Raw genomic sequence first — 12,853 nt, forward strand, 5'->3', positions numbered from 1 at the left:
CTACAGTTCTGTGCAAAATTCTGATTGGCCGAACTGTGTTTGGTCCAGTCCAAAAAATAAAATTATATTACATTGCAATTAATGAAAAATGCAATATCTTCTTTTAATGTTGTTATTCATTATATGTTAAAAAGCTTGTAGACACAAACGTATTCACTGTCTTGCTTAAATAAGTGAAATCATAAAAAGTAATGCAATTTAAAAAAGCAGCAATTTAATTTGTCATTTACATCAGTCCCTGCAGTTCAGGCCTACAAACCTACAAACTTCATGTTTTTGCAACAAGACAATGCAAAACCACATGCTGCACACACATGACAAAGAGAACTGTAAAAATACAATATACTTAAAAATCTCCACAGTACGATATTATTAGTTATATTTATTTCTGGCAGTTATAAGGATTTATATTTATGTTCAGTAAACAGACCTAATAACTGTAGCTTAATATGGCATTCTGCTCTCTAATATGTTGCAGGCACATGTAGCAGAGCTTGGCAGCGCGGGATTGCCTCTTTTTTCTTGAAAAAATCGTTTTAATAAATAAGGTCGTATCAAGTGTAGTAAAATTCATGGTATAAACTCACTATATTTACACCACCAAATTTACTGATATTTAATCAAGAGAATTCAGGCCTACGTTTTAGCCTGTCTGCATATCCTTTTATTTTAAATTATTTCTTATGTCCTCTTTAAATTTCCATTGATCTGTGACCACGGTATTCAGCAGCTGATAAAAATACCAAAAAGAACAAATAAATACTTTTTTATTGTTTATTCTTCAGTCATCACAGTTTATAAACAACTTGGCTCAGTAGAAAATGTCAAAAAGGACTTACATATAAAAACACTGGTATAAAAATAAGATTATAAAGTTTAAGGATGATATAAAGTAAAGATATGTGATAAAAGCTTCTGAAAGACCACAACTAGCACCAATTTTTCACCAGTTAATTATTAATATTAATATTCCTCATTCAGTAACTGCTATAAATGATATGGTAACAGAGTAAAGCCCTCTTGACCTTAATGAGGTAATGTGCAAACCGAGTGAAGCTGAGAGCATCAAAAAATGTCTGTTTATACATCTGGCTGACTCCTCTGGATTAATCAGATTCTAGGGGAGGCTAGTGATAGAGATCAAAACGGATTGGGGTCGATGGCTATATTCACATTACCAGAATAAAGTGACTCAAATCTGATTTTTTGCTCAATGTGGCTCAGATCTGATTTTTTCATGGCTGTGTAAACGTGCCAAATCTGTTTTTTTTCCCAAACCAGATTTGAATCACTTTCATATGTGGTCCTAAATCGGATACATATCTGATCCATGGACATGTGAGATTAATGTGAACGGTCAAATCGGAATTCATGCATCTTTTGCACGGTTTGTTTTGTTACAAACAGCAGAGATGTAGTTATGATACAGGACGCTGATAAACATAAAAATTTAATGCTGAAATACTTTGTATTATGTTCTTTAACAAAGACATACCTATGGTATGGCATATTAATAAATGTTTAAATTATTTGTTTTTAATATTTTAATGAAGAAACAAGTTTTATTGTTAATTTGAAATTATTTCACTCTGACAAACACACACACACACACAGACAGATTTTCTACGTTTACATACTTTCAAACAAAAAGTTACTGTTTCTAGGGGCGCCGAGTGGTCCACGGGTCTAAAGCGAGTTTGCAGGTTCGAATCCCCACTCATGCAGCTTTGCCATCAAGCTGCCGGCACTCAGAGGGAGCAAAATTGGCCCTGCTCCCTCCGGGTGGGTAGATGGCCATCTTTCCCCACATCACTCCTAGGGTGATGTCCACAGCATAGGGCGTCTGTGAGCCGATGTACCTGAACCGAGTCGCTGCACTTTCCTCCGAGCGTTAGCTTAAATAGAGGCGGTGGATGACTTCACATGTATCAGAGCAAGCATGTGCTAATCTTCGCCCTCCTGGTGTGTTGGGGCATTACTAGTGATAGGGGGAGTCCTAATGAGTGGGTTGGGTAATTGGCTGTGTAAATTGGGGAGAAAATGGAATAAAATTTAAATAAAATTATATATTTAAAAAAAAAGTTACGTTTTTTTTTCTTTACAGCTAAAATAACAAAGATGCAGAGCTTTTAGACCTCAAAACAATGCAAAGAAAACAAGTTAATATTCATAACGTTTTAGGAGTTCAGAAATCAAGATTTGGTTGAATGACCTTGGTTTTGTGGCATAGAGTTATCCAAAAGCAGCGTGTAAGACTGGTGGAGGAGAACATGCCAATATGCATGAAAAACAGGGTTATTGTACCAAATACTTATTTCTGAAAAAGGTATGAAGATTAACTTTTTTTTCATTATTTGAGGTCTGAAAGCTCTGCATCTTTTTTTGTTATTTCAGCCATTTCTCCTTTTTTGCAAATAAATGCTCTAAATGACAATATATTTATTTGGAATTTGGGAGAAATTTTGTCCGTAGTTTATAGAATAAAACAACAATGTTCGTTTTACTCAAACATAAACTGATTCAGAAACTAAAGTGATCTCTTAATTTTTTCCAGAGCTGTATGTGCATGTGTGAGTGAAATAATTTTAAATGAACAATAAAACTTCTTTCTTCATTAAAATATAAAATTATTTCATTTATAATTATATATTACATATATACTTATATATTACATTAATATAAGTATACAAATATATAATATAATTAAAATACGTATATAAATAATAAGTCTGTGCTTTTGTGCAAATTGAAAAGAATAAGAAGTGGAGACTCTGCCCCCTGGCGGATCTGCTGCTCTACTGCAGCCTGTCCATTTCCACCCAGGCCACCGCCCCCTGCTGGCTGTGGATGGTGTTGCGCACGGCGGTCAGGAGCTCCTCGGTGCAGCTCCACATGTTGGGCTCCACTGTGCAGCACAGCAACGGCAGAGTCTCCAACTGCAGCTCCTCAGCCTGCAGCTCCAACATCAGCTCATCCTCACCCCCACACAACAACAACTTACTGCACACACAGAGAGAGAGAGAGAGAGAGAGAGAGAGACAGAGCAAGAGAGGGAGACAGAGAGACAGAGAGAGAGACAGAGAGAGAGATGATAAATGTGCTGTAATTTTTAATGTAATTGGGAGTATTATTTAAAAAAGTTAAAATATTTATTAATCTAATTGGTAATATAATGGCAATATACAGGGGTTGGACAATAAAACTGAAACACCTGTTTTTAGACCACAATAATTTATTGTCTCAATGGACAGTTCTGGTGGAAACAGGAGAGTTGAGGTGCACATTGAATTCTGCCGTGATTTTGGCAGCTGTGGTTTTATGTTTTTTGGATACAATCCGGGTTAGCACCCGAACATCCCTTTCAGACAGCTTCCTCTTACAGCGTCCACAGTTAATCCTGTTGGATGTGGTTCGTCCTTCTTGGTGGTATGCTGACATTACCCTGGACACCGTGGCTCTTGATACATCACAGAGACTTGCTGTCTTGGTCACAGATGCGCCAGAAAGACGTGCACCAACAATTTGTTCTCTTTTGAACTCTGGTATGTCACCCATAATGTTGTGTGGGTTGCAATATTTTGAGCAAAACTGTGCTCTGACCCTGCTAATTAAACCTTCACACTCTTAATCTTGCAATTAATGAAGATTGGCCACTAGGCTGCTCCAATTTAGCCATGAAACCTCCCACACTAAAATGACAGGTGTTTCAGTTTCATTGTCCAACCCCTGTAATTGGTAATGTAAAGGTAATGTATTTTCAAATGTAATTGTGTATGTTTTGCGATGGTAATGTGATTGGTAATGTAACTAGTAGTGGAATTATTAATGTAATTTTTAGTGTAATTGTTAAGGTAATAGGCAAGGTAATTTTATTGTGTTTGTAATGTAAAGGGTCATTGTTTTCTATTGTAATTGTTTTGTCATGGTATTGTGCTAGGGAATGTAATTGGCATTGTTATTTTTAATGTAATTGGCAATGTAATTGTATTGTAATCTTACCGGAACTTCCTGCCCTTCTTGTCTTTGGGTTTGATATGGATGACGATGGGATACAGACCCTGCCTCAGGAGACCCTCAACACTGCTCAGTCCCAACTCCAACAGACAGTGCTTGTCCTGACACACACACACACACACACACACACACACACACACACGTAAACAGATAAACCAAAATATAGATATTTAAAAGTAATATTTGTATTCATATTTAATGTGTCGTGGGCTTATGTGTATAACTGTGTGTGTGTGTGTGTGTGTACCTGGTTTATAACCTCCTGAATGTTCTGCAGTCTGATTCCCAGGGTTTGGTCTGATGTTGAATAATCGAGCAGGAACACACTCTTATCCTGCTGCTCACACACTGAGATCGGCTCTGCAGGAGAAATCAGCAATAACATGACGCTATAAATATCATTATTATACTCTACCACTCAAAAGTTTGGGATCATTGTGAAATTTTCTTGTTTTCAATGAAAACACACTTGAGACAAAGAAATATAGCACATAATAAGAATATGCAGGCATGTATGACAAAGTAAAAAATAGTGATTTTAATGGATGTGCTGCCAGATACTTTAGGGGATAGGGAAATTTAAAAGCCAAGATTTTATCCTTGCAGCAAAATATAAAATAAAAGGACAATAAATTCCTACTCGCCATCTCCCAGGATACCACTTGTGAAAAGACTTTAATCTTTATATCTAAAATTTGATGCTATTTAGCATTTGTGGGAGCATTTAGAAATACAACTTGACAATGAAATTGATTACAGTAAAACAATCAGTGATTTATTTTTCAAATTTATATCCTATTTTCTCCCCAATTTACAGGGTCAATTACACAACCCACTTATTAAGACTCCCCCTATCACTAGTGATGCCCCAACACCAGGAGGGTGAAGACTAGCAGATGCCTCCTCCAGTACATGTAAAGTCAGCCAACGCCACTTTTCGAACTGCTGCTGACATAGCATTGCCAAGTGGCGACTCGGAGGAAAGCGCAGCGACTCGGTTCTGATACATCAGCTCACAGACACTTTGTGCTGATCAACATCACCCTTTGGAGTGAAGTGTCGAGAAAGCGCCATCTACCCACCCAGAGAGAGCAAGCCCAATTGTGCTCTCTCAGGACTCCGGCAGCCGATGGCAAGCTACATGAATAGGATTCGAACCGGTGATGTCCTTATCATAGTGGCAGTGTTCAGCCTGCTGGGCCACTCTGAGCCCCCATCTGATGTGATTTCACACCATGCTTTATGGAACATCTCCCACAACTAGGCTTAGCTTGATTCAGTCTTTCTCCGTAACATACACTCAAGCTCCTCCCACAACAGCTAGAGCAGTCCACAGTGTATAGTATAAGTGTAGTACTTATTGTGGTAGATTTCCTTCTTTAAGGTCCTTTACACTCTTTATAAAGCTTAATTTTACCACCTCCAAAGCATCCGCAGACCATCACACTGCCTCCACCATGGTTGACAGATGGCAATAAGGATTGGTCATGCATCTTTTCATTGGTTCTGAGCCTCACAAATATGTTCTTCTGTTTGATCCAAAGACCTCAAACTTGGACTCATCTGACCACAACTCCTTCTTCCAATCTCCCAGTTCCCAATTGCTTTTTTCCCTTTGGCCCATAACAGTCTTTTCTTTTTATCGGCCAGTGTGAAATATGGCTTTTTCTTGGCAATGCTGCCATTAAATCCAGCATCCTGAAGTTACCCCATCATGGGGAATGTTGACAATAGTCAGCATACAAACTTTAACCTATTATAATATAATAAAACTAGTACAAATTACATTAGAAATACTCATTTTTTTCAGTGACAAATGTGCATTATTTATTTTTTATTTCTCTTCAACAATTGTGTCTGTCTCTGTCACATCTTGTGTCCCAGAAGCAGTTCAGGAGCTGCTGGGCCTGAACAGGTTCTCCTGAATGATGTGGTAAAACTCTCTCTGCTTTGTCCAAATACTTCTATTAAACATTAACATTTTCTGTCCATGTTCCTCAGTTTTATCTGATCTTTAGTTCAGAGCTTCAGTAAATATCAGTCAAGCTGAGTAGCATCTGCATCCACATGAGTTACAGATCAAACAACGGTAGCAAAAGAAAATTCATTCTTTTGTGTGTGTGTGTGTGTGTGTGTGTGTGTTTACCTGGCTGGCAGGTGTTAAAGTGCAGTCCGGACTCTGCAGGCTGCAGTAATCGCTCTATGAGTCGGCGGGAGAGCAGAGAGGGAGAAAACACCACAGGTCGTTTACAATCAACCTCCACAGGCTGCACCAAACTGTAGGGGATCAACTGATCCTCATGTCCTACACACAAACACAAACACAAAAACACACATTATTCCAGACAGCAAAATTCCCCTGCTGGAGAGGACAGTATGGGGGTGGTGAGTGGTCAGAGAGAGGTGAGAGGATGGAGAGTAACCAGTAAGAGGATGGAGTGTGAACAGTGAGAGGATGGAGAGTGAACAGTGAGAGGACGGAGAGTGAACAGTGAGAGGATGGAGAGTGAACAGTGAGAGGATGGAGAGTAACCAGTAAGAGGATGGAGTGTGAACAGTGAGAGGATGGAGAGTGAACATTGAGAGGAAGGAGAGTGAACAGTGAGAGGATGGAGAGTGAACAGTGAGAGGACGGAGAGTGAACAGTGAGAGGAAGGAGAGTGAACAGTGAGAGGATGGAGAGTGAACAGTGAGAGGAAGGAGAGTGAACAGTGAGAGGACGGAGAGTGAACAGTGAGAGGACGAAGAGTGAACAGAGAGAGGACAAAGAGTGAACAGTGAGAGGAGGAAGAGTGAACAGAGAGAGGACAAAGAGTGAACAGAGAGAGGACAAAGAGTGAACAGAGAGAGGACAAAGAGTGAACAGAGAGAGGACGGAGAGTGAACAGAGAGAGGACAAAGAGTGAACAGAGAGAGGACAAAGAGTGAACAGTGAGAGGACGGAGAGTGAACAGTGAGAGGATGGAGAGTGAACAGTGAGAGGATGGAGAGTGAACAGTGAGAGGACAAAGAGTGAACAGAGAGAGGACAAAGAGTGAACAGAGAGAGGACAAAGAGTGAACAGTGAGAGGACAAAGAGTGAACAGTGAGAGGATGGAGAGTGATCAGTGAGAGGATGGAGAGTGAACAGTGAGAGGACGGAGAGTGAACAGTGAGAGGACGGAGAGTGAACAGAGAGAGGACGGAGAGTGAACAGTGAGAGGATGGAGAGTGATCAGTGAGAGGATGGAGAGTGAACAGTGAGAGGATGGAGAGTGATCAGTGAGAGGATGGAGAGTGAACAGTGAGAGGATGGAGAGTGAACAGTGAGAGGATGAAGAGTGAACAGTGAGAGGACGGAGAGTGAACAGTGAGAGGACGGAGAGTGATCAGTAAATGGAGAGTGCTCACGGTTACTAAGTGTGTAGAGTAGCGGGGAGAAGGAGCCATTCTTGCGGCAGCTCGTAGACGCCGGTTTCACCAACCGCATACGCTCAGGAGTCTTCCTAAGAAACTGTGCACACACACACACACACACACACACACACACAGACACACACAATCACACACACACGTGTCAGAAACCATTTCTGGCAGCAAAGGACTCACTGGCCACTTTAATTAAAGTAGGGTTGCAACGATTAGTTGACATACAGGGGTTGGACCCTAAAACTGAAACACCTGGTTTTAGACCACAATACGGACAGTTCTGGTGGAAACAGGAGAGTTAAGATGCACATTGAATTCTGCCGTGATTTGATCAGCCGTGGTTTTATGTTTTTTGGATACAATCCGGGTAAGCACCCGAACATCCCTTTCAGACAGCTTCCTCTTACAGTGTCCACAGTTAATCCTGTTGGATGTGGCTCGTCCTTCTTAATGGAATGCTGACATTACCCTGGATACTGTGGCTCTTGATTCATCACAAAGACTTGTTGTCTTGGTCACAGATGCGCCAGCAAGATGTGCACCAACAATTTGTTCTCTTTTGAACTCTGGTGTGTCACCCATAATGTTGTGTGCATTGCAATATTAATATTTTTAGCAAAACTGTGCTCTTACCCTGCTAATTGAACCTTCACACTCTGCTCTTACTGGTGCAATAATGTGCAATTAATGAAGACTGGCCACCAGGTTGGTTCCATTTTGCCATTTAGTTTCAGTTTCATTGTCCAACCCCTGTATATGACATTGTTAATTATAAACATTTGTTAAAATGCAATGAGTTTCATTGGTCATTATTTAAAGTTGCTATGGGAACTTGTTATGGTATGTTAAAGCAGAGACTGGAGAACAGGTTAACATTCACAGGTGTGCAGACTGTAGGTGAGGTAAATCATTCACTGGAACAGAAGCTGTGCTCACAGGAAGCAGAGGTTGGGGGGGGGTGGCAGATATAATTTGTTGACTAAGCAAGTAATAAAAAAAATAAAGGATTTAAAATTAAAAGATTAGTCAACTACTAAAATACTCATTTTAGAAACACCTACATTTCTACTTCCGTTCATGAGCCACGTTATTAGTAGCTGGTTGTTCTAGTGAGAAAAGAGGATGACTGAATTATATATAACTGTTTGACAGGGATGGATGGATGGATGGATGGATGGATGAAAATATAGTAAAATCTTACCTTTTTCTTGCTGTCTTTATGCTCCAGTGTCATCGTCTGCAGCCTCACCAACATCAGCTGCTGTGCCCTAACACATACAACCACACACACAGAGAGTGAGGTATGAAGGTTTGCTCCATTGTCCTCTAATGTGAAGGGCAGTAAGTGTGTGTGAGTGTGTGTGTGAGTGTTGTACCTGTTATAGTTTGGCACAGCTCCAGCCTGCAGCGCTCTGGCGGAGTGCGTGTCGACCCGTGTGCAGCGCCACTGGTACCTCCCGTTGTATCGAGTGTCCGTCACGTGCAGGATGTCATTACAGCTCAGGCGCAGGCAGGGCGGGTCACCGTGTGGACAGAGGTCCAGGTTCACACGCACGTAAAAAGAGTCAGCACCCGTGAAGGAGGGAGAGGAGAGCTCACTGTTCAAACGAGAGTAACCTGAGAGAGAGAGAGAGAAAGAGAGAGAAACAGTTTACACTTGGCTGTTTCATCCATTTGTAAGAATAAGGTTCATATCTGATTTTCACCAGTGTTTCACAAGTGTTGGTCTATTGGAAAATTCTGTACAGTCATAACTTCACTTCACATAACTCACTAATTTGGAATAATCGCTCCATCACAGTAAAAAACAAATCCTTGTATATTAAGGACTAGATGGAAAAAGGTATTTGGTCTGTATTACATTTACAACTCTGTTGTCTTACAATGCTTTGTCATCAGTATAATTTTAAAACAAACCAGAAAAAAACATTTAAATCCATTATTAATGTTATTCCTAAATCTTTTTTGTGTTTAATTGTACTTTTAAGGACTCCAAACTTTTTGATAAGGTAATCCGGCACTACTCTGTATCCCACTCTTACATTTGTCAAATTTACCCACTACAATCAATTCAGAAGTCGCGTACCAGATACCTCAAATAACCAATTGTTCCAAAAGCCAAAGAAGTCCACTTTAAAACCTTAAATGGAATTCACAATTGTAATAAGCCTTGGAATTAAATAAAGGCATTGAAATAAACAATAGAAATAAACCACAATGGAAATAAGCCTTAGTGCTTTATTGTGTTTTAGTCCTTAATGATTTGAAGTGCATAAATTTGTTGTCTGTGTATGTACTTTTTGAGTCATTAAATAAATTCAATTCAATTCAATTTAATCTATCCTTACAGCCACTTTATTCAAGGTTGGTTTGGTATTGAAACACATATCTGTGTTTGTTGTGATGATACTGAAAAAACTGAGCATTTATTTTTTCAATGCATATATGTTGAAACACTCTGGTCTGATATTTTTAATTGGTTATCTTCCAAAGTTCCTTTTCTTAAAATGTATATAATTTATGGAATTGTAAAAAAAATGTTGGAAAACCATTTAATTCTATATATGGACAATTACAATGATGACTTTCTCATCCACTCTTAGACTGATACATGGTAAAAACGCCCACCTACTTTGTTCTTCAATAGAATATTATAATTTAAAATCAAGACACTAGCTGCCCTCCTTCCCCCCCGCCCCCTTTTTTTATATTGGTGCACCTATCCTTTGTTCATGCACCTGTCCTTTCTTCAATGTGTAGTAGTATTTTTATTTGTGCCGTATTGTATGTAAATTGCACATTTCTCTGTATGTATTTCTGTTCGTTATTCAATTAAATAAAATGTCTTCTGTCTGTGTTATAAGGCCTGTACGCAGCTGCTTGGCCATGGAAACCCATTTCATGAAGTTCTCTACACTCTACTGTTCTACAGCTAATCTAAAGTCTGAATGAAGTTTGGAGTTCAGTAGTAGTGGACTCTGCAGAAAGTTGTAGATCTCTGTGCACTATGCTCTCTGAGCCGCTTTTGTTACCTGTTGCTTCTATTTTGTTCTAACAGCACTGACAGCGGACTGTGGAATATTTAGTGTGTTAGACAGAAAGACTCACCCTCCTCATTAAGCTTGTATTTCAGAGAAGATGGTTCAGTCCACCACTGCAGAGAGAAATGAGCCACTTCCCCTGTACACTGACTCAGATCAACCCGTCCACCATCAAACAGCTCCTGCTCCAGCTACAGCACACAGAGAAACACCAGATTAAAGCATATAGACTACAGTATGGATTTTAAAACTAGCACACAAATTACATCACAGAGATTAGCACAAGCACAGAATGCAGTAAAGAGAATAACACCAGCACACAAGTTACAATATAAAAATTAAACTAGCACACAGGCTACAGAACAGAGATTAACACCAGAACACAGATTAAAGTACATATAATAAAGTACAGATATTAAAACTAGCACACAGATTACAGCACAGAGAACACAGTAAAGATAACAACACCAGCACACAAATTACAGTTTAAAGATTACAGTGTGGAGTTTAACACCAGCACACAAATTACAGTTTAAAGATTACAGTGTGGAGTTTAACACCAGCACACAAATTACAGTAGGGAGAATAATACTACAACATTGGTTGCAGTATAGAGATTAACAACAGCACCCTCAATTCAGTACAGCAACTACAGTATAGAGAACTGTATAGAGAGTATCACAATATTAAACAATGCAGGACCTGTGATAGGAGCAGGGCTGGTGACATCATGGGTCCGGCATTGTTTAATATTGCGATATATATTTCCTGGAAAAAAAAGATTCAATATCATGCAGTCCTACTATAATCTGTGTGCTGTAAAGTGTGTTCTGGTGTGAGATCCAGACCAACCGAGAGCTAAATCAGCACTTTAATGTCAGCCAAGCACTCAAAAATCGAGAAAAACAGCAAAACAACAATAATCAAGCATTTAAATGGCTTTTAAAAAGGTAAATATACAGTAAAAGTTTTATCCAGGATTAAAATTCGTGATTAAAAACATTGCCACATGACGTGTTTGTAGGTAACATCGCACGTTCTGCAATGTGACTATTGCACACTGTGATGACGATGCTTAAATGATATATTGTGCAGCCCTAGACTATAGTATATGAATTATTATTATATTGATGCACACATACTATAGAACACGTTCTTGCTTTATCTTACCTGCAGAAGCTCACTGCCCTCTCTGAGACCAGCTTTATCTGCCGGTGAACCCGCCCTCACCGTCTGCACAAATATTCCAAGCCGGTTGCCCCCCACAATAGTGATGTCATTAGCCAGGCCCACGTTCTTGGGTGGAGAGGGGGGTGAGGGGACGACAGGCAGGGGCTCTGAACTGAGAGACAGAGAGAGAATATGAACTGCATTCTAATGATAAGGCTGCATCCAGCATCCTAGCCTTGTTATACTGTCACACGTGTAACACGTGTGTGTGTGTGTGTGTGTGTGTGTGTGTGTGTGTGTACTCACAGTAGTAAAGGTTTGCTGGTTTCTGTCTGGTTTTCCAGATCAGGAGGGAAAATCTGAGATGATAGAGAAGCGCAGGACACCCACAGAGACGACTCAGAATCATCTACACACACACACACACACACACACATTACAGTTAGATTACAATTACACAAAAAAGGTATATAACCTTTCCAAAATTACATGTTCATCTGCATTGCGTTTGGTGATGTAAAGCTTGGATGGAGCAGCTTGGCCACAGAAACCCATTCGATGAAGCTTTCTACTCTCTACTGTTCTTGATCTAATCTGAAGCTACATGAAGTTTGGAGGTGTGTAGTGATGTGGTGAATCTGCAGAAAGTTGGTGAACTCTGTGCACTATACTCCTCAGCATCCGCTGACCCCACTTTATACTTCTCAGCATTACACTGACAGAGCACAGAGTCGCTGTTGTTCCCAGTCACTTCCACTGTGTTATAATATCACTGACAGTTGGCTGTGAAATATTTATTAGTGAAAAAAAAAATTCACAACTGGATTTGTTGCACAGGTGCTGCATCCAATCACTGTATCACACTGGAATTCACTGAGCTTCTGAAAGCGACTTATTCTTTCACTAATGTTTGTAGAAGCAGGTGCTTAGTTATACACATTTACACACCTGTAGCCATGGAAGTGACTGGAACATGAGTTCAATAAATTCAATGGGTGAGTGAATACTTGTTAATACAGTGTATCTTAACAATGTGTCTATGTAAGTGTGTGTGTCTGTCACACCTGTAACAGTGTCAGTCTCATCACTGCCCCAAGAGTCCATATCAAACCTGAAACACAGTAAACACATCCTGTCACACACTGACACACTGATTGGCAGGATCAAAAATAGGAAGATTTTACAGTAAAAGTAGACATTGTTTTAAAATATAATTTGGG

At 39.7% G+C, this 12,853-nt stretch overlaps 1 protein-coding gene across 1 annotated transcript in view; it reads right to left on the bottom strand.

The window, feature by feature from the left end:
* Positions 1-774: 774 nt before the first annotated feature.
* Positions 775-12,853, bottom strand: part of zmp:0000000896 (caspase recruitment domain-containing protein 10) — a 36,042-nt gene continuing 23,963 nt past the window's right edge. Inside the window, exons 15-25 of the mRNA XM_049473459.1 lie at positions 12,698-12,744; positions 11,940-12,042; positions 11,634-11,805; positions 10,531-10,654; positions 8,799-9,039; positions 8,624-8,690; positions 7,405-7,507; positions 6,161-6,319; positions 4,262-4,374; positions 4,000-4,115; positions 775-3,000 (exon numbers count right to left, since the gene is read on the bottom strand). Of these exons, the coding sequence (XP_049329416.1) occupies positions 2,796-3,000; positions 4,000-4,115; positions 4,262-4,374; positions 6,161-6,319; positions 7,405-7,507; positions 8,624-8,690; positions 8,799-9,039; positions 10,531-10,654; positions 11,634-11,805; positions 11,940-12,042; positions 12,698-12,744 (1,450 nt within the window). The 3' untranslated portion in view covers positions 775-2,795. The remainder of the gene's footprint in view (positions 3,001-3,999; positions 4,116-4,261; positions 4,375-6,160; positions 6,320-7,404; positions 7,508-8,623; positions 8,691-8,798; positions 9,040-10,530; positions 10,655-11,633; positions 11,806-11,939; positions 12,043-12,697; positions 12,745-12,853) is intronic.

The sequence above is a fragment of the Astyanax mexicanus genome, unplaced genomic scaffold (assembly GCF_023375975.1).
Source record: "Astyanax mexicanus isolate ESR-SI-001 unplaced genomic scaffold, AstMex3_surface scaffold_38, whole genome shotgun sequence".
Lineage (NCBI taxonomy): Eukaryota > Metazoa > Chordata > Actinopteri > Characiformes > Acestrorhamphidae > Astyanax > Astyanax mexicanus.